This window comes from Microtus pennsylvanicus, chromosome 9 (genome assembly GCF_037038515.1).
Source record: "Microtus pennsylvanicus isolate mMicPen1 chromosome 9, mMicPen1.hap1, whole genome shotgun sequence".
NCBI classification, from domain to species: Eukaryota; Metazoa; Chordata; class Mammalia; order Rodentia; family Cricetidae; genus Microtus; species Microtus pennsylvanicus.
This window is the reverse complement of record NC_134587.1, coordinates 108,835,687-108,862,902: the sequence shown is the minus strand read 5'-3', so window position 1 is coordinate 108,862,902 and position 27,216 is coordinate 108,835,687. Positions and strand designations below refer to the sequence as shown.

Genomic DNA, 27,216 nt, shown 5'->3' with positions numbered 1-27,216 from the left:
CCCGCACACCGTCGGGACTTCCTGCTTCAGCGGGACTCATGCCAGGGCTGGGACTGAAGTAGCGCTGCCTGCTGTCCGAGGCGACCTGGGGCCCCACAGCAGCGTTTTATACTATTCTGCCCACCCAGCCTCCCTGCAACGCACTCACCTAGATCCTGCCCTGAACCTTTGTATATGCAGAGTCTGAGGACTCTGTCGTCCTCTCCTCTACTCCCAAATGTCACCACCGAGGAGTGCCAGGTCACCTCCAGCCGTGTTTATTTTTTTGCCCCCTTCCCCAGTTCTCACCGTGTAGCCACGAAACTCAGAGATCCTCTGCCCCCCAAGTGTTGGGACCTTGGCATGCAACCATACCCCGCCTTGTTTATTTCTCCCGCTTCTGTTTGGCTCAGCGGACAGGATGATACCGTACTCCCCAGGCCCTCATGGCCAGTCTCTGGAGGGAGCATTTACGGAGCACCTACCCTCTGGCCATGTGTAGGGATGGGTTAGGCCCTGCCTCTCCCTGATAGACACCTGCCATGCCCCACTCCAGCGGGGAGTGGAGCCCAGTTCCACTCAACAGATCCTCCCTACAAATTTCTTGTTATGGAGACCAAGCTGGACCTCCAGGAAGCCAGCCACAGGTCCATTATCTCCCAAGACCAGGTGGTTGACGTCTTCTCAGCAGTTCCAGTTGGTCCTGACTGGCCACTTATCCCTGTCAGAATTCTCAGTGGTCCCCGGGACCCCACCATTCTGATTGCTTGTAACCCCAGTCTGCCACCACCTCCAAGTCTGGCCCTCCATGCCCTCGCTCTGGCCTCAGACCTCACCGCTCTGAGCCTGTGTATTACTCCAGTCAGACCCTGAAGGAAGGGCATTGTGTGTACCGGGTACTCCGCGCATGTGCACTGATCCCTAGGCTGGGGCATCCACCTCCTCCAGTGAGATGCTCAAGGTCCTCCCTGCCACGTAAACCGAAAATGGGTCGATGGCTCCTGATTCACTTAGAATGGCAGGGGCCCCTGCTGCTACTCCCTGCCCTCCTGGGGTTTGGACAGCCAAGATGGCCAGCAAGATCCCACGGTCCAGCCTCGGGGAAATGAATGCCGGTTTTCTCGGCTCAGCTCCTTCCAGCTTGCGAGTCCAGAGGTCCGGCAGTCCAGAATGGCAAGGAGCTAGCTATGACCACATGATGGCCGAGATTAAGCAGTCTGGTGACCAGACCAGCAGGTGGTCACCTGCAGTCCGACCCCACGGTGGGCAGCCAGTGGCCTGGTGGGCTCTGGTTGGCTGGGGCTGGGTGACCAGGCCCTGGCCAGGATGGTGGCAGGGGGCATATGGCTTGGGCAATGAGGCCTGGCAGGGCCTGCAGGGAGGCACCCAGGGTGTCTAGGCGATTCTCCAGGGCGGCTAGGCGCGCCTCCAACTCCTCTTGCTGGACCTGCAGCTCCGACACCACTTCACACGCGATGCTCTGTGCCTGCGGAGATGGATAGGCCCAGTGACAAAGGAGGAGCCAAGGGGCCACCAAGAGGATCAAAAGAGCAGGGGACAGGAGAAATTTCTGTTAAAGTAGCTGGTGTGTGTGAGAGACAGAGACCATGGCCTTGGCCAGCAGGGGCGCCGGAAGTTCACCATCGCACTGGGGCACGTGAGCCAGCAGCCTGCCAGAATCTGGCTAGAGGTGGGTGCTCAAGCCACTCCCATCCAGTCACTGTCCTTTGGGCTGCCAGCCCTTGCCATGCTGTCCCTCACCTGTCCCCACTCTTTTGTTGTTGTTGTTGTTGTTTGTTTGTTTTTTTGAGACAGGGTTTCTCTGTGTAACAGTCCTAGCTGTCCTGGAACTAACCCTGTAGACCAGGCTGGTCTCGAACCCACAGAGATCCTCCTGCCTCTGCCTCCTGAGTGTTGTCTTTTCATTTTTATTTTTTATTTGTATGTATATTTTGAGACATGGTCTGCAGGTCATCCTTGAATTCAAAGCAATCATCCTACCGTACCTTCTGAGTACTGGAATAAACAATGTGGAATGATCCACTATGACCTTTGACTAACATCTCTGAATGCTAGAAACTGAGGAAGGAGGATCAAGAATTCTAAGTTTGCCCTTGTCTACAAAATGAATTCCAGGTAGACTGGGCTACATAATAACCTGTCTCAAAAACCAACAAGAATTTAACAACTTCAGAAAATATTACTGGGTAGAATAACGCTGCGAAGTGGAGCCCTGCCTCAAATCCCCAGTGAGGGGCTGGGGGCGTGGCTCAGGGTGGAGGGAGCCCCAGCCTAGGATCCCCAGTGGTGGGATGGGGGCGTGGCTCAGGGTGGAGCCCCTGCCCTGAATCCTCCAGTGAGGGGCTGAGGGCGTGGCTCAGGGTGGAGCCTCTGCCTAGAATCCCCAGGGAGGGGCTGGGGGCGTGGTTTGGGGTGGAGGGAGCCCCTGCCTAGAATCCCCAGGGAGGGGCTGGGTGCGTGGCTCAGGGTGGAGCCTCTGCCTAGAATCCCCAGGGAGGGGCTGGGGGCGTGGCTCAGGGTGCAGCCCCTGCCTAGAATCCCCAGGGAGGGGCTGGGGGCGTGGTTTAGGGGTGGAGCCCCTGCCTAGAATCCTAGGCTATACATAAGTTCAACACTGGGTCTCTATGTAACTTAGGCCATTTCTGACCTCCTAGCCTCCTGTTTCAGTCTATGGAAGAACCAGGCATACTTGGCTTGCAGTCCCATGCCTGGAATATTAATCATAAATTTATATAGTGGGGCTGGAGATAATGGCTCAGTGGTTAAGAGCATTGCCTGCTCTTCCAGAGGTCCTGAGTTCAATTCCCCGCAACCACATGGTGGCTCACAACCATCTGTAATGAGATCTGGCGCCCTCTTCTGGCCTGCAGGCATACATGGAGGCAGAATGTCATGTATACATAGCAAATAAACTTTTTATAAATAAATTTTTTATAAAAAAAATAAAATAAAATAAATTTATATAGTATAGCCAAGTTGAACAGAAACGGTAGATGTCTATTGTGGGTTCCCAGCCTCCTCTGATGGGACACTACATCCCCTGGGTCCCCTACCCTTCCCTCCAGCACTGCCAGTTGCTCACCTTGGCAAGGTCAGCCAGCGTGTTGGCTTGATCATTCACCTTCCCCTGCTCAATCTTCACACTGCGCAGCCTGAGGAGACAGGGGCAAGGCCAGGTCAGGTGCAAGCAGGCTACAGACACACCCCACCCTTGGGATGGACATATCCTCTGCCCACTAGGGGCACATCTGTGGTATGCCCCTCCCCATGGGCATCTTGTGCCCCCAGTCTTCCAGTCAGTCCAAGACTTACTTCTGAGCTCTGGCAGGAGCCGGCAGAGCAGAGATAAAGAGAGAAAAAAAAAGCACAATGCGGTTTTAATGCCATGTAGCAACATGCTAAGTGCCTACCAGCGCCTGCCCCCATGTGACAAACAGCGCCTGTCCCCAGGTGACACCCGGCGCCTGCCCCCAGGTGACACCCGGCACCTGCCCCCAGATGATACCCGGCGCCTGCCTCCAGGTGACACCTGGCGCCTGTCTCCAAGTGACACCCGGCGCCTGTCTCCAGGTTACACCCGGCGCCTATCTCCATGTTGCACCCAGCACCTGTCCCCAGATGACACCCGGCGCCTGTCTCCAGGTGACACCCAGCTGAGGAGCTGCCACCTCCATGGCAGGGATCTGGCCCCTAGGGATGCCCCTGTGCCGTCACCCCAGTGGCTTCAGGCGAACTGCCTGTCATTCATCCCACAGCCTGTGGGGGGCAGGTGCCACGCCCTTGGCTCCAAGGGTAACTTGTTCAGAAAATATCCTGGCTGGGGAACTGAGGCTGGCAAGGGCAGTGCCACAGTTCTCCCGGAGGGGCTCTTGTGCCATGTTCTGCAGCTAAATCTCCCCAGAGGAGCAGAGCGGCAGGAGACACGCAGAACATGCAGTACAGGGGCTGGGTGAGCACGGGGGGCCAAGATGCAGCCTCTACAGGCAAGGACCATCGGGGCTGGAAAGATTCAGACCCACTCAAACCACAAGTGCCCTCTGGGTACTTTTTCCAGGACTGTTTATTTTTGGTTTTATTTATTTGATTCCTCAGGAGCTCAATCACTAGCTCCACTGTGGGGGCTCTCCTACCCAGTGCCCCTTCCTCACACTGGCTCCCTCACCTCCCCGCCTCAGCCTGGGCTCTGCATCCTCCTTGTATGGCCACCCAGGGATCCCAGTTCATGCCCCTCCCTGCTCTAGGCCCTAATTCTAACGTGTTTGTCTGCAACAACTGCTGTAGCATTTGGAGAAGGGCCACGGAGGTACAGGCGACCTACACCAGACCGCCATGCCCCAGGGCACTGGTGACTCACAGTGACACACTACCTCCCTCCCCCACTTTCTCTTCTAGAATCTTTACGATGTGTGTGAACACTCCTTGGGTCTGCTCTAGGGCACAGCCCTGTGTAGCTGAGAGCCAGGTATGCAGGAAAGAAGCTGGGAAGGTGCCGGACTTACTGATGGATGGCTTGGAGGAACTTACGCTGGTGTTTCCGAACCCGGCCTTGGTCTGGCTTCTTCACTAGCCTGCTGTGTTTGTAGATGAGCCAAGTCTCCCTGAGAACGTTTGCAGCAGCATTTTTGACCTGGGGAGCAGAAGCAAACAGTTTCTTAGGGTCATTATCAGATGACCCAAAAATTCTTCAAACTTCTAGAACCCTCTGGAAATCCAACCTGTTGGGTTTCTGCTCTGTGAGCCGGAGGCACGTTTGATGCCCACAGCTAATGTAACACAGGTGTTGGACTGTCAAATACTGAAAATGGGAATTTAGCAATTTTTTTTTTTTGGTTTTTCGAGACAGGGTTTCTCTGGTTTTGGAGCCTGTCCTGAAACTAGCTCTTGTAGACCAGGCTGGTCTCGAACTCACAGAGATCCACCTGCCTCTGCCTCCCGAGTGCTGGGATTAAAGGCGTGTGCCACCACCACCCGGCTAGCAACTTGACATATCCCAGCTGCTTTGTCTGCATTGACGCTCAACCTTTGGGCAACACAGGTGTTCACTTAGGATTAATATCTACTTTATGATGCAGTAGCAAGTTATAGATATGAAGTAGCAGCAAAAATAATTGTGTGGTGGGGGTCACAACATGAGGAACTGTATTAGAGGGTCACGGCGTTAGGAAGATTGAGAACCATTGTTTTACAGGGTCTCGTGTAGCCCAGGCTAACCTGAAACTCACTATGTAGCTGAGGCTAGCTTTCCTCGGGCTCTTGAGTGCTGCTGGGCTGACAGATCTGGGGCACCATGCTGGTTCATGTGGTGCGGTGGAGCCCAGTGCTCCACACTCTGCCAACGGGGCACTAGCCACTCATTCCTTTTATATGTGGGAAAACCGAGGCACAGAAAGGGCAATGTACAAATGTTGATAAGTTCATGGTGTGCACTTAGCAGCTTGATCCAAAGCTGGTAACACTGTGTGGCCCTGTCCCCTCCGAGCTGTAGACATTTGTGTAGTGGGAATCTGGTAGAGGCACTGTGTCCAGGGGTACGAGCTGTTTCTCACTGCACTAGTAGAATGTGTTGGTGTTTGTTGAAGAAACCGTGGCAGAGAATAGTGACTGTTTCCTACTCTGAAGGGGTTTTCCATCCATTGCATGACTTTGCTCACAAGCCTGCCTGGCACTCTTGGATATCTTGCATTACTGGGCACTGCAAACGGTACACAATAAAAACCAAGGTTCAGCCAGGCGGTGGCAGTGCACACCTTTAATCCCAGCACTTGGGAGGCAGAGGCAGGCGGAAATCTGTGAGTTCCAGGCCAGCCTGGTCTACAAGAGTGAGTTCCAGGACAGTTAGGGGCTGTTACACAGAGAAACCCTGACTCACAAAACCATAAAAAAAGAACTAAAGATGAAAAGGACACCATGGTCCCCTTCAGAGAACACATATCATAGATTAAAGGGGCTCTGTTATGAGGAACTTGTGACCCCAAACACAGTCTTTGTGTACAATCAATGAATATGTTTCTGAACAGAGGGTAGACGTTCAGTTCACAGAAACCCTTCTGCCCTGCTCCCAGGAAGCTGCAACTGCATCCTGGAGTGACTATCCTCTGAACGTCCTGCTAACACAGAACACATGGACATAGGGGCTGCGCCTGGTGCGGGTTTGGAATGGCTCCTGCGTGACACACAGAGACAGGAGCCTGCAAGGAGGGGCTCACCCGCTTGGTGAGCTGCGTGTCCATCATGAAGTTGTGCACGTGTTTCTCAGCCTTGGTGAGCTCCAACTTCCTGGCCACGACGGCCACCACGAGTGCAGTGCAGCCCGCTCCCTGTGTGGGGTGAGGGCATGTCAATCCCAAGGCCAGGCACGCCTCCTCCAGGAAGCCCTCCCTGGGCCCCGCCCCTCTGCCACAGTCTCATTCCTGGTCAGGGTTAGTCTTTGAAGGGCCATAAGGATAAGGTCAAGGCAACTTTTGCAGAGAATATTCTGTGTGTAATACTACAGAGTCAGGACAAAGAACGGGGGTAAGATCCGTACAAAGGAGCTCCGCTGTGGGTTCTGACTCCGAAAGCCAGGCAGAGCAGCCTCAGATTCAAGGAGAAAATGGTGGGCACTGGACAAGAGGAAGACAAACGTGTGGCTGTGCCCAGAAAGGGAAAGGGTAGCGGGAGAGAGAAGCAGCAAGCCAGGAGCGTGGAGCAGAGGATCACTGGAGTCCAGGGGTTAAAGGGCTGCCTGGACCATAGTAAGACTGTCAAAATAAGGGCCTGGGGCAAGGCCCGAACTGCTTGTTAGAATTTTCTGAAAGGAGTCGTGATGGGGAACCTCCTTCAGCTAACAGTCTTTGAGAGGCTGGAACAGGTGTGGCGTTGCCTTTGAGTACCAAAAAGCCCACGGGAGAGTCCACCCTGCCCCTTCCTGCACACCACACCTGGATGTCGGACCCTGTTCCTGTTTCCTTGCTGTGACCCATGCGTTTCCCTTTTAATAAAGAAAAACCTTAGCCGGGCGGTGGTGGCGCACGCCTTTAATCCCAGCACTCGGGAGGCAGAGGCAGGCGGATCTCTGTGAGTTCGAGACCAGCAGAGCTAGTCTACAGAGCTAGTTCCAGGACAGGCTCCAAAGCCACAGAGAAACCCTGTCTCGAAAAACCAAAAAAAAAAAGAAAAAAGAAAAACCTTAGTATACCCTATTTGAAGCTCGTGTGGGATTATTCGATTCGCGTTCCCCCATCTAACACATTTAGCTTCATGGGGCCAAGTCCACGCTTACCGTGAACTCCCTCACCTCCTGCCACGCTCCCGGTTCACCAGCTCAGGCACGTTTCTCGCCAGGCTGCAGCCCACTTGCTGCTGCTCAGGAACCTGACTTTCCCCGTTGAGGGGAATCGCGGCTGAGGGAAAGCCTTGGGTGTCCTTCTTATTCTGGCCACCAACTCTCTCCATGTATGGAATCACTTTAATTGTCCTTAATAACTGCTCTGATTTTGTGAAACAAAGCTATTTATCTAAGTAGGTGACAGCCCACATGGAACCGGTGCAGGGGGCTGCGTGGAACCGGTGCACACTGCACAGGTTCCCAGAGAACCACTGCTCCCAGAGAAGCCAGCGGGAGCCCTGCCTGCTCAGTCCATCTGCCACACGGCTGCAATTGGACACCTGCTAGCCAATAAAGATTATTACACCTACTCCAATTCACTGTAATTGCCTAGGGCAGGTAAGGAAATTGTAAAACTTGAATGTTATATGATAACTGACAATATTTATCATTCAGGAATTTAATAACCATTGCTTATATTATGGAGGGTATTCTGCAAGGCTTATGTGATTTTCCTTATACATACATACATTTATTTGAATTTTGGGAATTATCTTTGTTTTGCAAATTATATCTTTAAGAAAATGATTTGTAACAGAGCCAAGAATGAGGCACGTTTAGAGAGATACAGTCTTTACAGACCAATAATGAACAGCTAGCTGAGAAATTAATCCTATTGAAAAGGATAACATTAATTCTACAGACATAATTTAATCCATGTTGAAGGGTGCTGAGAAATTATCTGAAAGAATTCATACTGTTGAATTTAACAATCAAAATCTGTTAAAAATTTATGATAGGCTAATGGATAGGGTATCTCTCCAGGAAGGTAATATGCACACCGTCTAAATAATGTCCAAGGATGAGAGGTTATCTTTCCTGGACGGATTTCATACCTTCGAATCATATGTGCAGAATAAGAACCAGTAGCTAAATGAATCATGAGGGCCCTAGAACAACAGGACTGGAGATTCTTTTTTTTTTTTTTTTTTTTTTTGGTTTTTTCGAGACAGGGTTTCTCTATGGTTTTGGAGCCTGTCCTGGAACTAGCTCTTGTAGACCAGTCTGGTCTCGAACTCACAGAGATCTGCCTGCCTCTGCCTCCCGAGTGCTGGGATTAAAGGCGTGTGCCACCACCGCCCGGCCAGGACTGGAGATTCTGACTACAAAAAAGGCAGTGGTAAAAAGATTTGAAACAATTGGTAGCGCATGCCTTTAATCCCAGCACTTGGGAGGCAGAGGTAGGTGGATCTCTTGAGTTCGAGGTCAACCTGGTCTACAAGAGCTAGTTTCAAGACAGGCTCCAAAGCTACATAGAAACCCTGTCTCGAAAAAACAAAAAAGAGATTTGAAACAGTTGAGGAAATTATTGGAACTGATGAATGGGAAGAGAAGCTACAAGAATTGGATTTAGCCTCGTCATTATAGGTCAAAGTCAGGATGACATTCCCAGAGTTTTAACTGCGTATCCAGTAACTGCCTCTGGGAAGCCATCTGGTACAAAATACCCTAAGGTAGTCAAAGAATATACGTGGCAGCCTGTAGGTATGAGCAAACTAAAGGAAATCAAGCAAGGCTTGCAGTCCCCATTTGTTAGGGCAATGGTGAATATGTGGGCTTCAAGAAATGAGGCCATTCCACAGAACTGGCTTCAGTTAATCTCAGCAGTCCTAAAAGACGAACCCCAGCTGCTATGGAAATGCTATTGGTGGGAAGAGGCAAAATTTTTATTTATTTTTTTTTTGTTTTTTTTTTTGATTTTTCGAGACAGGGTTTCTCTGTGGTTTTGGAGCCTGTCCTGGAACTAGCTCTTGTAGACCAGGCTGGTCTCGAACTCACAGAGATCCGCCTGCCTCTGCCTCCCAAGTGCTGGGATTAAAGGCGTGCGCCACCACCGCCCGGCTGAGGCAAAATTTTTAAAACAACAGGGAAAAGCAAAAGGATTTGAGGCTTCCCAAGATCAAATTCTTGGCAAGGGCCATTACTCTGATCCTCAGGACCAGGCTCTTTATGATGACCACACCTCGTCCCTATGTAGCACAGCAGCTTTAAATGCTTGGGACAGGATTCAGGAACCAGGACAGAGGGATGAGTCGGGATGAGTCACATATTAGGGTTAAACAGGGCCAGAGAGAACCCTTAGTGACTTTTTACCAAGATTAACTAAGGCTGTACAAGAAGGATCAACAGACCCAGAAGCTAGATGAGCACTTATTGAAACTCTGACTTTTGAAAATGCTAATTTAGAATCCAAAAAGATCCTTGGGCCTTTAAAGGGCTTCACTAATCCCACATCAGACAGAGGTCTGATCTTCAAAATATACAAACAACTCAAGAAATTGGACATCAAAAGAACACATAATCCAATAAAAAATGGAGTACAGACCTAAACAGAGAACTCTCAACAGAGGAATCTAAAATGGCTGAAAGACACTTAAGGAAATGTTCAACATCCTCAGTCATCAGAGAAATGCAAAAACAACAACTCTGAGATTCCATCTTACACCTGTAAGAATGGCCAAGATCAAAAACACTGATGACAACTTATGCTGGAGAGGTTGTGGGGAAAAGGGAACACTTCTGCATTGCTGGTGGGAATGCAAGCTGGTACAACCCCTTTGGATGTCAGTGTGGTGAATTCTCAGAAAATTAGGAAACAACCTTCCTCAAGACCCTGTAATACCACTTTTGGGTATATATCCAAAGGATGCTCAATCGTGCCACAAGGACATGTGCTCAACTATGTTCATAGCAGCTTTGTTTGTCATAGCCAGAACCTAAATGCCCCTCTATTGAAGAATGGATAAGGAAAATGTGGTACTACACAGCAGAGAAAAATAACAACAGCTTGAATTTTGCAGGAAAATGGATGGAGCTAGAAAACATTATTTTGAGTGAGGTAACCCAGACCCAGAAAGACAATTATCACATGTACTCACTCATAGGTGGTTTTTAAACATAAAGCAAAGAAAGTCAGCCTAGAAACCACAATCCCAGAGAACTTAGACAACAATGAGGACGCTAAGAGAGACATACATAGATCTAATCTACATGGGAAGTAGAAAAAGACCCGATCTCCTGAGTTAATTGACATCATGGGGACTTTGGGGGAGGATTGAAGAGGGAGGGGACAGGTAGGGAAGGGAGCAGAGAAAAATGTAGAGCTCAATAAATATCAATTTTAAAAAAAGGTCAGATCAGTACCAAGAAATGAATGGATCCTGCATACAATGAATGTTGAGACATTTGACTATGGTACTGAAGCTTAGGTAGGAGAAGCAATTTCCAATGCTATGAGGAGACACCAAAATGCCAAACGTTCAAATTGTGGTAGAACAGAACATCTGAGATGGATTGTAGACAAGGAATTCCTAGAAATAATGTCTCCTCTGGGAATGGCAAGAATAGACGTTTTCAATCTTCTGGAATATGTAGGAAAAGGCTGACATTGGACCAATGAATGCAGATCAACAAAAGACAGACAAGGCAACCTGATAACATCAGGAAACTTCTTGGGGGTCTTCTTGCAGGCCCCCAGGTCAAACATGGTCCAGTCATTCCCAGTCACTGTGGAGGACATGTCTCACCAGGAAAATTAGAAAATCTAGAGCCTACTGTGAAAAACCACACTGTTCTGGATGATGAAATAGACCTGGAGGATGAGTCAAAAACTCCAGTAGGAAATAGGAAACGTGTATTTTGGCAGACTTCTATAAATGATCAAAGACCAAAGCTAAGAGTGCATATAAATACATCGTGATTGAGAGATTACTGGACACAGGTGCGGATGTGAGTATCATGACTCCAGAATCTTGGCATCCAAATTGACCTCTTCAAGAGGCAGATGCTCAATTCCTAGGAATTAGAACCCTATTTCAAGTAAAGCAAAGCACGAGATGTGTTGAATGCACAGGGCCAGAAAGACAGAAAGAAGGGTGAAGCCATATGTGGCTAATATCTAATATTGCAATGAATTTATGGGGTCATGACCTGTTGCAGCAATGGAATACCCAGATTATCATTCCTGCAGTCCCCAAAACTCATGCTTCTGGGAAGAATATTATAAGGTATTTTAAACTAAGGTCACCAGCCATCCAGGCTGTACAAGAACACAAAGCAACCAGCAAACCATCAGAGGTACTAACGGCCTTTAAAATGGTTAACTGAGTAAAACCAATATGGGTTAAACAATGGCCTTTAACAGAAGACAAACTGCAGGTTGTAGAACAGCTGGTACAGGAACTGCTAGATGCTCACCATATTGAAGAATAAATCAGCCCTTGGAATTCTCCTGTATTTGTTGTTAAAAAGAAATCTGGTAAGTGGAGAATGGTGACAGATCTAAGAGCTGTCAATAAGGTTATCCAACCTATGGGCCCTCTACAATCTGCAATTCCTCTGCCTTCTCTGTTACCAAAAGGATGGCCTCTCACAGTTATTGATCTAAAAGATTGTTTCTTCACTATACCTTTACAAGAAAGAAAAGGATAGAGAAAAATTTGGCTTCACAGTGCCTACTTATAATAATTCTTGGGGGCTAGAGAGATGGCTCAGAGGTTGGGAGCACTGGCTGCTCTTCCAGAGGTCATGAGTTCAGTTCCCAGTAACCACATGATGGCTCACAACCATCTGTAGTGAGATCTGGTGCCCTCTTCTGGTGTGTTTGAAGCAGAATGTTGTACACATAGTAAATAAATAAATTTTAAAAAAAGAATAATAATTCTCAGCCTACTAGGAAATACCAATGGACCATCCTCCCACAGGGAACGCTCAATAGCCCTGGCCTGCACTAATATTTTGTAAGTCAGCCATTGGAAATAATACATAAACAGTTTCCTAAATCTATAATTTACCATTACATGGGTGACATTTTGCTATCTGAGTCAAATGCAGATACTTTAGAAAGAATGTTTAAGAAGTAAAGAAAGTTTTTCCTAAATGGGGATTACAAATTGCTCCTGAAAAAAATACAGAGAGGAGATTCAGTCAACTACTTAGGTTATAAAATAGGTTTACAAAAAAATTAGAACACAAAAGGCACAAATTAGAAGAGACCAATTGTAGACTCTTAATGACTTTCAAAGATTGTTAGGAGACATTTCCAATCTACGACCGGCTTTTGGGATAACACCTCATCTAATACTTCACTTAAACAAAACTTTTGATGGTGATAAAGACTTGAATAGTCCCAGAGAATTAACATCTGAAGCTGAAAAGGAATTGATTGTTGTTAAAGAGAAATTACAGGAGGCACATGTGGATAGGGTAAATCCAAATCTTAATTGTATTCTAGCCATATTGCCTTCCAGAATTTCCCTCCAGGAATTTTAATGCAGAAGGAAGATATTATCTTAGAATGGATCTTTTTACCACATAAACCAAGTAAAAAATTAAAAACTTATGTGGAAAGGGTCCCTGAATTAATTATAAAAGGAAAATTGAGAATTCATAAATGAGCAGGTATAGACCCAGCAGAGATTATGAGTTTTTTTTATTGCTGATGAAATTTAAAAATTATGGGAAGACAATGAACCATGGCAAAGAGCTTGTGCTAATTTTTAGGAGAGATTAATAGCAATTATCCCCCAAGCAGTAGAAATAACCTTATAAAGAGAACTTCTTGGATTCTTCCCCAAATTGTACGTGATGCTCCAATAAATGGAGTCCATACATTTTACACTGATGCAAATAAATCAGGGAAGGCAGGTTACAAATTAGAAGATTTAAGTAAGGTAGTACAAAGCCCTTATAATTCTATACAAAAGGCAGAATTATATGTTATTCTCATGGTAATAAGAGATTTCAGCCGGGTGGTGGTGGCACACGCCTTTAATCCCAGCACTCGGGAGGCAGAGGCAGGCGGATCTCTGTGAGTTCGAGACCAGCCTGGTCTACAGAGCTAGTTCCAGGACAGGCTCCATAGCCACAGAGAAACCCTGTCTCGAAAAATCCAAAAAAAAAAAAAAAGAGAGAGAGAGATTTCAAAGAACCTCACAATGTAACAACCCCTTCCTGCACGCCTAACCCTGTTCCGATTTCCTCGCTGTGATCTGTGAGTTTCTTTTTTAATTAAAAAAAAACCTTAGTATACCCTATTCGGAGCTAGTGTGGGATTATTCAATTCTGATACAGTCATGTTTTTTTGTTTTATGAGACAGGTTCTCACTATGTATCCCTGGCTGTCCTGGAACTCACTCTGTAGACCAGGCTGGCCTCTGCCTCCCAACGCTGGGATTAAAGATGCTTGCCATCAAGCCTGGCAGGAGTTGTGCCTCTAAAGCCGTGTGATTAACCAGAGAAGGGGTTTCTGTGCTCCCCCAGGCCTCTGGGGCTCCAGGAGAGGACGGCCCATCCTTACTTTTCCCTTTCTCCTGTGGAACTCAGCCAGTGATACCCAGAGGCCACGAAGCCTCCTGGGGAGAAAGGAGCACGTGAGCTGGGCCTGGCAAGAGTGAGCTAAGTCTATGTGGATCGGAACTCTTTTAGTTTAGTTTAATTTTGTTTTGAGACATCATCTCACTAGGTCAGTAAAGCGGAAGCTGCCATCCTGTCTCAGCTTCCCACACACTGGGGTGACAGGCTTGGCCCACTGTGCCTGGTGGTGATCCTGTTTTTACAAGAACACATCATTGTGTTTCAACAAGAATGGTGGCTTGGGGGTCCAGATGGTCGGGTGGCTTAGGAAACTTGTGTAGCCTATGGCAGCGGCACACACTTTTAGTTCCAGCACTCGCGAGGTAGAGACAGAGGGATCTCTGTGACTTTGAGGCCAGGTAGGGTTACACAGTGAGACAAACAAAGACAAGAAAACTGTTGCTTGAAACAGGGAAAAGGAATCCGATGTGTCAAGTGGACTACACCTACCAAAGATGAGAGCCTGTTCTGCTTGAGCTTCCAAATCGCAAGACAGATTTTTAGAGGGGCCCGTGGACCACACAGGCTCCCCAGGATCAGATGTGGGGCCAGCTGGAGCCTCTATGCTGGTGAAAAGTGCCCAGGCCCACTAAACAAAACCTTTCGACATGCAGAGCAAGGTAAGGGCTGAGGTCCCAGTCTCCAGTCATGTACAGCAGGGGCTTCCGCACTCACCATAATGCCCGTAAGCAGACACACGCCCTTCCCACAGTAGGTGTGCGGCACCATGTCTCCATAGCCGATGGACAGGAAGGTGATAGAGATGAGCCACATGGCGCCCAGGAAGTTGCTGGTCACTTCCTGCTTGTCATGGTACCTGGGGTTGGGGATAGACGGGGCTTGGTCATCCATGCCACCCTCATCACCACTGGTACAGGCCGGGATGGGGGCACCGTGCCCTCTTCCTCCCCATGGTCTTTCCAGCCTCTCCCTTCCCTGAAGCCCACTCTGCACCCGGCCACGTCTGCCCTCCCTAGCCCTGTGACAGTACCAAGGATGGCCCAAAGACACAGTCTCGTAGGTTAGACACTAGGAAGCACTTCCCACATCACAGCCACCAAGGAGGCCGGAGGAATGAGGGCTGGGGGAGACAAAGGCCAGCAGGTGGCTGTAACATAAGGGGGGGGCTGAGGCCTGGGTGTGGGCGGGGCCATAGTGGGCAGCCTGCAATCTCAGCCACTGCAGCTGTGGAGCCTGGGTGCACTGCCTGGGATTGGCATGACTGGAAGTTGGCTCTTGGGATGGTAGTGAGGGACTTCCCACAATCCCGAGTCTTCCAGAGTTCATTCTGGTTTTGGTTTTGTTTCTATTTTTCGACACAGGGTTTCTCTGTATGGTTTTGAAGCCTGTCCTGGAACTAGCTCGGTAGACCAGGTTGGCCTCGAACTCACAGAGATCCGCCTGCCTCTGCCTCCTGAGTGCTGGGATTAAAGATGTGCACCACTATGCCCGTCAGAGACCATTTTGTGGTTAGTTATGATTTTGATTTTTTGTCTTTTTGAGACTGGGCATCATGTAGCCCAGGCTGGCCCCAATCTTGCTATGTAGCCAAGGATAACCTTAAACTCCTGAGCTTCCTGCCTCCATCCATGAACTTTGTCCCCGCTCCAGACTGTAGCTACGGAGATGCTTCAGAGTGATCAGGTGTGGGGATGAAAACTGCTGGGATGGGCTGTGAGGTCACAGCAAGGCAAGGTGGCAAGCAGAGGTGGCCTGGTGTTTAAGCCGGTCTCCCGGCTCTAGGGGCAACACGAGGAGAGCCCTAAGGTCCTGCTCTCATCAGCAAGGTCGGGTGTCAGGAAGACGGGGTGAGCATGGGTCTCGCACCAAGGCCTTTCCTGACTAGGCACAGGGCAGATGAACCTCACAGTCCCCCAGGCACATCCTATGACCCCTGAGGACCTCAGTCTGCACCTTCCTCGGGCCCATGTGTGACCTGGGACTCCTGGTTCCCAGAACTTAGCTGAAAAAGACTTTGGGCTCTGGGTTGTTCCTTGTTCCCAGCCATGCCCATCTTGGATGCCAGCTTCCCCTCCTCACAGCTAATCTTAAACTCTTGGCTGCTGGGACAGCAATGGCAGGCCAAGGAACAGACACAATCTTCACAATAGATACGGAGGTCCACCCTGCAAGGGTCACAGGGTGGAGGGGAGACTCAGGGTCAGGTGGGGACCTGGGGTCTGGGTTCAAGGAGGCGGCCCTCAGTCACCTCTCACACACACGCACTGTCCAGGCCGCGACAATCCAGGAAGAGATGCTGAAGACCAGCAGTGCGGTGCCCGGGCAGATGGTCATGAGGGTCTTGGTGACGAACCGCGTGTTGAAGGTGACACGGTTGAGGGCCCCAATGCTGCGGCTGGAGGCGTCCGTGAAGATCCGACTGTGAAGGAGCATGACTCTAGCCAGCAGGTAGAGGCGCAGAAACATGGGGATGGACAGAAGCACATCCAGGTCCGCCTCGGCCGCTGACGGCACCAGCGAGAAGGCCAGCCGCGCTGTCCATGTGAAGCGGTAGTGGCCGGGCACCGGGTGGATGGCACACACGGCTAGCTCCAGCGAGATCAGGGACACGCGTTCCCACGTCATGGCGATCCGCCAGTCATCAGCACCGTTGTCCACCAGGAACAGCTGCGGGAAGGGGATGGCTGGGTGGGTCCCCAGAGGATGGGGCCACCCTTCGGCGGGAGTGCTGGCCTAGCCCTCAGCCTCACCCAGCTAAGGAATTTAGACAAAAAAGTTTTTGTTTGTGTATTTTTAAGAGAGGGTCTCATGTAGCCCAGGCTGGCTCTGAATGCCTATGTAGCCAAGGATGACCCTGAAGTCCTGATCCTCATACATCAGCCTCCCAAATGCTGGGATGACAAGTGCAGAATACGCAATCCAGCTGGTTTGTTCTGCCTGTCGGAGACAGGGTCTTATCTCGGGCTGACCTTAGACCATCAGCAGCTCTGCCTCGGACTCCAAAGTGCTAGTATAATGGGGTATGTGCGTGTTTCTCAGGCTCCAGTTCTAACTCAAAGCCTGAAGACCTGAGTTCAAGTTCCGGAACCCAAAGAAATGACCGCCACATGTTCACACACAAAATTAAAGGAAGTGTCGGGAAGAGGGCTGGGCTCAGGGCCACAAAGAACACCTTTCACAGTCCTAATTCCATCTTGTCCTGACCATGTCTGGTGTTAGGCCATGGAGGAGGACCCCAGGAGGAGGACCTGCAATCCTGAGGGGAACTGCCCACCCTCTGCGGGGTGCTGCGCTGACCCTGGGGAGGGACATAGGCTGATGTGATGCAAGCCGGGTGACGCCTTCTCCACTGCCCACACGCCAACCACTGACCTCACCACTGTAAGCTCCCACCTTGACCCCCCTAGTCCTGCAGCTCAGAGTCTGTTTGTTCTAGCAATTTCCCTATCCTGGAACCTTCTCAGCCATGCAAAGCCATGCCTGTGGCCTTGGGACCTCCCTCAGCCTCCATCCCTCCTCCACCTTGGCCAAAACACTGCAGGTGGAGATGAAGGTTTCTCGGGCACCACCCAGATAAGAGGGTGCCTGGAGCCGGGCGGTGGTGGCGCACGCCTTTAATCCCAGCACTCGGGAGGCAGAGGCAGGCGGATCTCTGTGAGTTCGAGGCCAGCCTGGTCTACAAGAGCTAGTTCCAGGACAGGAACCAAAAGCTACAGAGAAACCCTGTCTCGAAAAATCAAAAAAAAAAAAAAAAAAAAAGAGGGTGCCTGGAGGGAAAACCTGCTGTCCTCCCAGCAATGACAGGAAAATCAGTGGCTCCAGCCTGGGCTATGTGAGGTCCTGTCTCAAAAAACAGAAAGCACTGCCGGGCAGTGTGGTACACGCCTTTAATCCCTGCACTTGGGAAGAGAGGCACGCGGATCTCTGATTTAGATCTCTGAGTTAGAGGCCAGCCTGGTCTTCTATAAAGCATGTTCCAGGACAGCCAGAGCTTTTACACAGAGAGACCCTGTCTTGAAAAAACCAAACCAACCAACCAAATAAACCCCAGAAAACAATCTCCTGAAAAACAGACAGGGTGGGACATTGGGGGATTGAGGGGGCACTATCCCAGAGATAGTGCTGGGTCACGCCTCCGGGTACCAACCTGGATCTCGCGGGCATGGTAGAGGACAACAAGGCCAAGCAGGATGAGCGTGGACAGGCTGATCAGGCATTTCAGGGCAAATGAGCACAGGGACTCCTGCACAGAGATGGGATCTGTCCTTGTGGCTCCCCCCTCCTCCACGTCCCCAGGGCTGCTAGGGCTGCCTCACACCCCTGTGGTCCATTGCAACTTCTGCGTGCAGCCACATGCACCCCCTCCTGCAGCCCCAACCCCAGGCTGAGCAGATGGGGGACGGGACCTACCTTGGTGTACACACCCCAGGACAGCTCTGTTTCTGTTACCATGACGACAATCCCAAACATGCCAAAGATGAGAGCATAGTCACTGAGGCGTTTGCGCTTCTCGAAGAGGGCCCTGCGATGGCCCAGGCGGTGGCTGACTGTTGAGGGCTTCCCAGAACCTGGCTGGGCCTCATCTGCCTCTTCCTCCTCTTCCTCCTGCTCCTGGAGATGGCCCCTAAGGTCACCAGGTGACAACAGAGCAGGCTGGCCCTTGGCCACCATCTGCAGGCCTGGGCCTTGGGCGCCCGGCTGTGGGGGGAGGCCTGCCTCAGGGTCCACAGGCTCCCAGACCAGGAATCCATGCCTGCTGCCCAGAGGCTGCCCCACACTGCCATTGTGGCTGCTGCTACTCATGGCCACCTGCCTCCCTGGGCTGGACTTGCAGCAGGCCCGTGGGGGCCCGGCATGGCTCAGCAGCGGGGCTCCCAGACAGACCTGTGAGAGAGAAAACAGTGGACGCCACCATGGCCACTCCAGGACACACTAAGGCCCAGGAGGACAAGAAGGCCCTGACCATCTGAAAGGGGCTGAAGCCAGTGCGCGCCTTCTGCTCCAAAGCCTGTTGTGGCTCCCCAGCACCATCCTTGCAGACACCAGCACACCCGGCACCCACCCTGATCCACAAGTCCCCTTCCCCTCCAGCTGCTAAGTCGGTATCAGGTGACGTGGTGCCCTGCGTGTCCGCAAGGCTTACTGCATGCCACTCTCCACGCTGCACGGGTGAAGATGCAATTTGGGGCTGTGACTCAGCTGCCCCCCACACGTGCCAAGCGCAGCCCAGGAGCTGCCATGTTCGCTCCCTGAGACAGCCTCCTCCTGGACAGAGGGCAGAGGGACTCCACATGGGTGTCCTGGACTCACTCTGCATTTTGAGCCTCCAGTTAGAAGGACTGTCTGTGGCCCCAGCACAGGGGACTCCTGATCCTATCCATAAAGACAGTAAAGCCCAGGGAGGTCGGGCTACACGGCCACACCATATGAGGGCAGAAGCGAGTGAGAGGGAACCAGCCTGGTCCTGTTGAGCTGTGAGCTGGGGACACCAGGCTGGTGACTATCCTGTGCTTCTTTCACCTGGCCTGAAACACCAGCTCAGCACCCCCAAACTGGCCCTCTGTGGGCTCATTCACTTTCATGTACTTTAGGGATGGGCTATGATGCCCAGGATGGCCTTGCTTGCGACACACACCAAGTGCTGGGGTGCCAGGTATGTGGTATATGTCCCGCCATCTAAGCAGTTGGGGAGGCTGAGGCAGGAAGCTCTGGACTGCAAGGCCAGCCTGTGCTACATAATGAGTTTGAGATCAGCTTAGGGTACACGAGATTCTAACTCAAAATAAAATACAATAAAACCTGATCAATAGGTGTCCCTTGCTGTGGGTCTCTGGAGGGACCCACCTCCCCGCACCCCTCTACAGGAACCACACAGTGAAAATGGACCTCTGTGGGGCCACCTCCCCAGCAGCCAGAGGATGGGTGAGGCGGAGGAAGGAGCCCAGATCCCCCCTCAGCAGGCTCACTGGCTCCTCGGGATGACCGCTCTGCTTGCCCTTTGCCCACCGGCCGCCAGAGAGCTTACTGGGCCAGACTGGCAGCCCAGAGGCTGTCACGGAGTACCCTGACCACGGTGCAGAGTGGCCCGCGAGCGCGTGCTCAGTGCACCCTTTGCACGGGTTTTGTGGGCTCAGCGTCCCCCGCTCGTAACCTTCCTCACCGGGGTCACGGTCACCCGCTCTCCTGTATCCGTGACCCTGACCCCGCGGCGACACCATTCCCAGCTGCGTCCCCAGTCGCGTGACCCAGGTGCTCGCGATTACCGGCCTCCCGCTTCCTCACGCCCGTACCTGCGGGCGACAGCAGGGACCTGCACCAGCGTGCCAGCGCGTCCCCGCCGCGGCTGGCCGGGGTGGGGGGCGGCGCCCGCCCCTGATGAGTGGTGCCTTGGATTGGCTGAGAGCGTCAGGCCCCGCCCCCGTGACCCCGCAGGCCCCGCCCACGCTTAAAGCTCCCTCCTGGGCGCTTGGCAAGAACCGGGAACACAGGAGATGGCCAGCTGTGTGTGGGCCGCCCGTTGTAGCGGGGTGTCCTGCACACTGGGGATCTCATCTTTGGGGACAGATAAGCCCGCTCACCTCAGGGATTCCCCAGTCCTGAACCCCAACAGCCTTGCAGGCAAGAAGAGCTCCAGGGATCTGGAGTCATCCGGGCTGGGGAGACCCCCCTCTCCAAGCCTCTGTCTTCTCACCAACCCTCCCTCATGCAAGTGTTGTTTTGAATTAGGGTCTCATGTAGCCCAGGCCTCAAACGCACTGTGTAGCCCAGGCTTCCCTAGAACTCACCAGATAACCGAGATTAGCCTTTTGGGGCTTTGTAGCCAAGACTGACCTAGGACTCCTGCTCCCCTCTGCATTCCTGGGCCACCCCACCTAGCTGCTCCAACGCTTTTGTGGTCTTGTGCTTTTTTGACAGGATCCCACTCTGAAGCCAAGGCTGATCTTGAACTCACTCACTGAAACCCTTCTGCCTCAACCTCCTTGTTAGGGTCTCCCCCCTGCCATTAATAATGCCATTCCTTACGAGCTGGGAGCTCCTCCAGGACAATGCTTCCCCCTGTTCTCTGGGCGCAGCTCAGAGCCCTGCAGAAAGGACAGGTCTGTGGCCGGAAAGTGGCGGGAGTTGGTGACTGTGCTTACCCCACAGCAGAGCCACCAACGTCTCAGATCTAGATCAGCCACTGGGACCATCCAGCTGTAGGGATCACCGCCACATCTGTCCACACAGATGGAGCCGGGTAGGACTAGCTTGGGGTGACAGACAAAAGTGAGCTCTGAGAGACACCAGAGTGACGGGCCTTTGCAACCCTGCTGGGGCCCAGGAGCACCATGCTCTGTCTCCAGTCCCTAAACTTCCGGCCCACTGGGCCACCTCGACCTTGAGGCCACAGGCCATCTCACAGAGTGTCACCCACTTGGACCACCCAGGAATCATTTTTGCCCTTGAGAAAGGGTCTCATGTATCTGAGGTCAGGCTAGAAATCACTGTAGCTGAGGACGACCTTGAACTTCTGATCCCCCTGGGCACACTGAGAGCAAGCTGCCCGCAGTTCCCAGGGAGTGGAGCATGCCCTTGTTTGTCCCTGCCCAGGTAACCCTCCTTCAGGTCCATCTCGTCTCGGTGCCCATGGTCAACTGTGGCCCCCACACCAGCCACCCTCTCACAGCCTCAACAGCCACTTCTGCCTCTGAGCTGTGTCCCTTTTCCTCTCCAGAGCCCCTCCACGAGGTATCCTAGCAACCATTTGGGATGGACCCAAGGCCTGCAGGAACCTATGGGACAGGGTGTGAACAACTGCACCTTCATCCTAGGTCTGGGTCCCAGGGAGCCACAGTGGGCAGGAGGGGACCTGGGGGCCAAGGGTACAAGTACTTGAGACACCATTGTGACTCCCATGACAGGAAACCGCCTTGGAAAAAGGGGACTGCAGGGACACTGACACTAGGGAACCTGGTCAGGCCTGGAGGCGCCTGAGACATCGCCAATGCCGAGGTGGCCTGCCTACACACTCTCCTCTGAGCTCCGTTCCCCAGCAGCCAAAATCAGCCAGCACTGAGGCACACACAGGAGTTAAAGGCCAGCCTTCCCCACATAGACAGGGAGCCATCCTGGGCTACAGCCCTGTCTCAAAAGGAAAATGCAGAAAAGATGGGATTAGGCTGGTCATGGCTGTGCTGGGGTACGCAGGGGTGATGTGTGCAGGGGTGGGGTGTGCAGGGGTGGGAGGAGGCTGGTCATGGCTGCAGTGGGGTGATGTGTGCAGGGGTGGGGTGCGCAGGGGTGGGAGGAGGCTGGTCATGGCTGCAGTGGGGTGATGTGTGCAGGGGTGATGTGTGCAGGGGTGGGGTGCGCAGGGGTGGGAGGAGGCTGGTCATGGCTGCAGTGGGGTGATGTGTGCAGGGGTGGGAGGAGGCTGGTCATGGCTGTGCTGGGGTGCGCAGGGGTGATGTGTGCAGGGGTGGGGTGCGCAGGGGTGGGAGGAGGCTGGTCACGGCTGGAGTGGGATGTGCAGGGGTGGGGTGTGCAGGGGTGGGAGGAGGCTGGTCATGGCTGCAGTGGGGTGATGTGTGCAGGGGTGGGGTGCGCAGGGGTGAGAGGAGGCTGGCCATGGCTGCAGTGGGGTGATGTGTGCAGGGGTGGGGTGCGCAGGGGTGGGAGGAGGCTGGTCATGGCTGCAGTGGGGTGATGTGTGCAGGGGTGAGGTGTGCAGGGGTGGGAGGAGGCTGGTCATGGCTGCAGTGGGGTGCGCAGGGGTGGGAGGAGGCTGGTCACGGCTGGAGTGGGATGTGCAGGGGTGGGGTGTGCAGGGGTGAGAGGAGGCTGCTCATGGTTGCGCTGGGGTGGGGTGCGCAGGGGTGGGGTGTGCAAAGGCCTTGGCGCAGAAGGGGAGAGGTAAATTGCAGAACTTGGGGCACACATATTGGGGAACTGATTCTGGGCTATCTGGGGCTCAGAGGTCCTGGATTCACCCATCAGTGTGCCTTGGATCCCTCCTGCGTACAGAGCTTGTATCTCAGGGACAGGGAGGTGGGGGGGAGGCTTGTCTCCCCAGCCCTCTCCCAGAAGGAGCCCCCCCATGAGATTAGACACTGAGAGCAGCTGTCAAAGCCCCATCAAAAACCCTGCAGCCAGCAGACCCACCCTTGGCCCCCACACTCAAGGCCAAGGCACCAAAGACTTCTCACAGGCTCAGCTGTGGAGGCCCAGTTTCAACAGCGACCCTGAGCCCAAACTTCACAGAGAGGCCTCCTTCAGAAGTAGCATTTGATGGGTTGTTGTTGTTTGTTTGTTTGTTTGTTTTGCTTTAAGACAAAAGGTCTCAGTCTGAACTGTAAACACAGTGTCCAGCACGGACCTTACATATAGTGACTAACTATGCAGTGTTTGTTGATGGACTAATATCCATCCCACGGAAGCTCAGGGCTGACCTTAGATGTCAGTCAGGAGTAGAGGTGGGAGAGGCAACATGGGAGTGGCGGGGTCTTCTGGACCAGTCTTAATGCCACTCCAGGTTGTGTGACACTGGGCAGGTCACCAACTTCTTCAAACTGGCTTTTTACTCCTGCTGGGGGACAGAGCCAGGCACAGCCTGAAGTCACTGCTCCCAGCTGGGGACAGAGCCAGGCATAGCCTGAGGTCACTGCTCCCAGGCCTTTTCCCTTTAAGCCTCAGGAGTTTTATGGTTTTTTTTTTACAGGTTTTTAATTTTTTTCTTTGTTTTCTTTTTCTGTTTGTTTTTGTTTTTTGAGACAGGATCTCACGGTGGAGCCCTGGCTGTCCTGGAACTCACTCAGGAGACCAGAGACCAGGCTGGCCTTGAACTGACAGACTGGCCTGCCTTTGCCTCCTCAGCAGTGGGTTTATGGTGTGTGCCTCTACACCAGGCTAAACATTTTTTTTTTAATTTAGGAATATCAAGATGGCTCAGCAAGAGTACCCACTGCTCCCCCAGGGGTTAGGGATCCCCAGCACCCACATCAGGAGGATTCCTCCCATAATCCCACCTGTGCTGCTCACTGACACATGGATACAGACACGTGCTTTAAAAGAATCAAAATTAGTTCTCTAAAAATTTTTAATTGAATTTAAGTTTGTGTGTGTGCATTTTTTAAAATAGGGACTAGGTTCATATCACTCTGTCCTCAAACTTGCTAGGGTCAAGGCCAGCCTCAGACTTCTGAGTTGTCTGTATCCATCTGCCCAGTGCTTTATTTATTATATTGTGTGTCTGTGTGTGTGTCTCTTTCTGTCTCTGTGTGGGGTGTCTCTGAGCAGCCAGAGGGTGTCCTGTGTCTGTGAATTATCATGACTTTATTCCATTGAGACAGGGTCTGTCACTGATTCTGGGACTAGGCTGGCAGCCAGCAAGCCTGCTATCCTCCTACCTGCTCTGGATCCAAGGCGGATCACACCCTGGCCTCCCATGCTGGAGTCCTGAGCGCTGTCTCTAACCACCACCTCCAGGTCCTACCTTTGCTTTTCTGTTGCTGTTTTTTGAAACAAAGTATCAATGTGCATCCCAGACTGTGCTCCCACCTAAAGTCCTCATGACTGCTTCCCAAGGGCTGGGATGAAAGGTTCCTACCCAGAGAGGTGACCAGGGTGAGAAAACTCAACCTGGGGTTCAAGGAGCTCTCAAGGCCACTAACCTGAGGCCTTTCTCTTAGTCCCTCGCCGTTGGCCTTCCGTGGCAGGACAGATCCGCCTGTGGTTCCTCTCTTCTCCGTACCTACAAAGATCAGATATTGGTACCGGATGGGACAGCACCAGAGTGTTCCTTTTTTTTTTTTTTTTTTTTTTTTTTGGTTTTTCGAGACAGGGTTTCTCTGTAGCTTTGGTGCCTGTCCCGGAATAGCTCTTGTAACCAGGCTGACCTCAAACTCTGAGAGATCTACCTGCCTCTGTCACCTGAGTTCCGGGATTAAAGATCTGTGCCACCACAGTCCAGCTAAAGATATTAACCCCTGCATTCTTTGAGGTTGATGGCTTTAGTTAAGTGTGGAGACACACAACTGTATTTGAGGCGGGAAGATCTCAGGCTCCAGAACAGCCTGGGTGTCCAAGTAAGACACTGTATTTTTTTAAAAAGCAAAGAAACAAAAAATCTAAACAAACAAGAAAGACCCCCAGGCTGGATGAGGTGGTCCAGGCTTTTAATCCCATCACTTAGGGGGCAGAAAAAGGCCAACCTCTGAGCTCAAAGTCAGTTGGAACTATGTGATGAGACTTTCTCCCCAAATACAATGAAATGTTTCATTTGTCAATGATTGGGTGTCCCTAAAGCTGCCCTAGGCCCATGCAGAGAGGCCTCACCCCTGAGCCTTGGGCTCTGCGTACAGCCTGTTCGCAGCACTCCCCATTTCCCGTCCACCTTCTGGTTCCTCCTCCACTGCTGTGAACTTGAAAGTGCCACTTCTCTCTTCCCAGGACGTGGGCAAGGGGCAGTGGCTATGTAGGTAGAGCAGACAGTGGTTGGGGAGGGCAGGGGCTGCCAAGGTCACTCTGCCGGCCCCCTCCAGACACCTGCCCCCTGGGCTTTTCCCTGCTAAGGTTTCAGGCCGTCTTCAAGCTCCTTCGCAGCCAAGTAGACAGGGTACTCGTGAGCCCTGGGGACCCTAATTTAATCTCTGTAATTACTGGGAAGCAGTTTGAGGGACCTTACATCCCACGCTCAAGAATGAAGGCTGGATGGGAAAAACCCAGACAGGACCCCACCCGAAGGAGGGTAGGCTTAGGACTGCTCTGCTGGCTGCCTTGCTGGGTGACCTTAGGTGAGTACTAGCCCTCTCTGGACCTACCCACCGCAGGGGGCTGAGACTAGGAAAGCAAGAGCTAAATTCTGTGGGTCTGTCAGGTCATCTCCGACGCTTCCATTCTCCACAGCCCAGGAAGGTATTATAGAAAGTCTCGAGGACTGCCACCACGCTGTGTGACTAGCAGTCCCCAGCCTCACCCTGGAGCTCAGCCCCTTCCCCCAGGGACTCAGGGCTAGTTCTGGGGCAGTCTCAGCTTCCCGTGGTCTGGGGAAAACGAAGGGGCACCCTGCAGGTACCTGGACTTGGAAAGCCACTTAAAGAGACACCCCCACCTCATCGCCCTGTCATTCTGCCACCCTCCCCCTGCTTCCGTCTGTAACTCACCAGCAGTCTCCGACCTCAGCTACTGGAGCCCCTGTGTCCCGGCCCGAGAGCAAAACCAAGTGAACAGGCGGCCAGGCAAGGGCGTGAAAACCGAAGAGCGCGCGCCGCCGCAGCGCGGACCCCAGCCCCCGGCCCGCTGGGGACGGTCAGGTGTCCCCTCCGCGGCTCCCAGTGCGCTCCAAGGGCTGGGGCGACCCTGGGTGGCCGCTGGTTTAAAGCGCGCAGTTTACAGACAGGGGATACTGAGGCTACGACGGGGACAGGGAATTCCTGCCCCTCACCCAAGTCAGGGGCAGCAGCCTTTGCCTCCCCCGGGCAGTGCGCTTTAGCAAGAAGCTGAGCCCGAGAGGCCGCCGGGGACGGAGTCCAGGGGCAGGGGATGGTCAACGGGAGGAACGCGTGGACACTCCCGCAGCTAATGACGCGGCCCAGGCTGGAAGGTCCCAGTTAGGAGGGGAGGGGGTCTAAGTGACCAGAGAGGCTGGCGGAGAAAACTTATCCATTCCCGTGCCTGACTGGGAGACGCCGCCCACGCAGCCTAGGTTCCTCCCCCCTCTCCCCCCCCCCCACTTCGCCGCTAACGGCGGAGGCCGGGGTGGCGGGACCGTGAAGGTCAAATCACCCAGACAGAACAATGAGCCTCCTGGGGTCTGGAGTGTTTAAGGGGAGGGCGAGCAGAGCCTGGGCTGGGGAGAGGCCAGAGACCTTTTGATGATCTTGACCAAATCCAAGCCTTAGTTTCCCCAGCTCACCTCTGAGGTGGCTCTCAAGATTGAGATTTGGGCCGCTAGCTATGTCTTGCTTTGTCCTCTCAATGTGGTCCCCCACCAGCCACCCTCGTAGCCCCTCCCACCAGGCCCCACCCCTGAGCACCCACCCACCTTCTGCAACTGTCTGAGGTAGGGGGATTTCCTCCTGGGAGCCTGGAGGTTTCTAAGAGCCTCCATCATTTTTCGTTGCTGTTGTTATTTTGGTGGTTTTTGTATTTTTTTCCTCCCCTTTTCTTCCATATGTTCTAAAAATAGCCGTCCCCCTCTCGCTGGTCCCCCCAGCCCCGCAGCACCTCGTGAGCTGCCCCGCGCTCCCGCGGTGGCCGGGGATTCCTCAGATGGGCGGGGCTGGGATGCGTGGGCGACGCGCGGACTGTGAGCAACCCTCCCACCGCGGAGCCGCGGGGAAGACCCGGAGAGGGAAGACAGAAAGCGGGACCTCGGGGTGTGCAGGACAGAGCTCGCGGGAGGGCGGCAGATACGTGGCGCCTCAGGACACCTCCCCACGCGCTGTGTCCCGATGCAGAAAGTCGGGAAGCAGTGGGGACAAAGGATTCCATCGTTGTGGGGACCCTGAACTTGAGTGGAGTCCCCGAGTCACGGTTTGCCTACAATCCCTGCCTCA

At 52.7% G+C, this 27,216-nt stretch overlaps 2 protein-coding genes across 8 annotated transcripts in view; both read right to left on the bottom strand.

Moving 5' to 3' along the window:
* Positions 1-27,216, bottom strand: part of Slc5a5 (solute carrier family 5 member 5) — a 90,593-nt gene that overhangs the window by 32,473 nt on the left and 30,904 nt on the right. The window lies entirely within an intron of this gene.
* Positions 236-26,931, bottom strand: Kcnn1 (potassium calcium-activated channel subfamily N member 1). Of its 7 annotated transcripts, none has more exons than XM_075987118.1 (10): positions 26,703-26,931; positions 24,331-24,410; positions 18,092-18,565; positions 17,829-17,924; positions 15,930-16,348; positions 14,396-14,537; positions 6,207-6,317; positions 4,500-4,627; positions 3,083-3,152; positions 236-1,465 (listed from the first exon to the last, which is right to left on the bottom strand). In XM_075987118.1, the coding sequence occupies exons 3-10, from the start codon at positions 18,482-18,484 to the stop codon at positions 1,220-1,222; spliced, it is 1,605 nt and encodes a 534-aa protein (XP_075843233.1). In that variant the 5' UTR covers positions 18,485-18,565; positions 24,331-24,410; positions 26,703-26,931; the 3' UTR covers positions 236-1,219. The 7 variants fall into 7 exon arrangements, with proteins under 7 accessions (XP_075843233.1, XP_075843234.1, XP_075843239.1 ...); XM_075987119.1 differs by lacking the exon at positions 26,703-26,931 and adding an exon at positions 25,822-26,338; XM_075987124.1 differs by lacking the exons at positions 24,331-24,410; positions 26,703-26,931 and adding an exon at positions 19,972-20,039.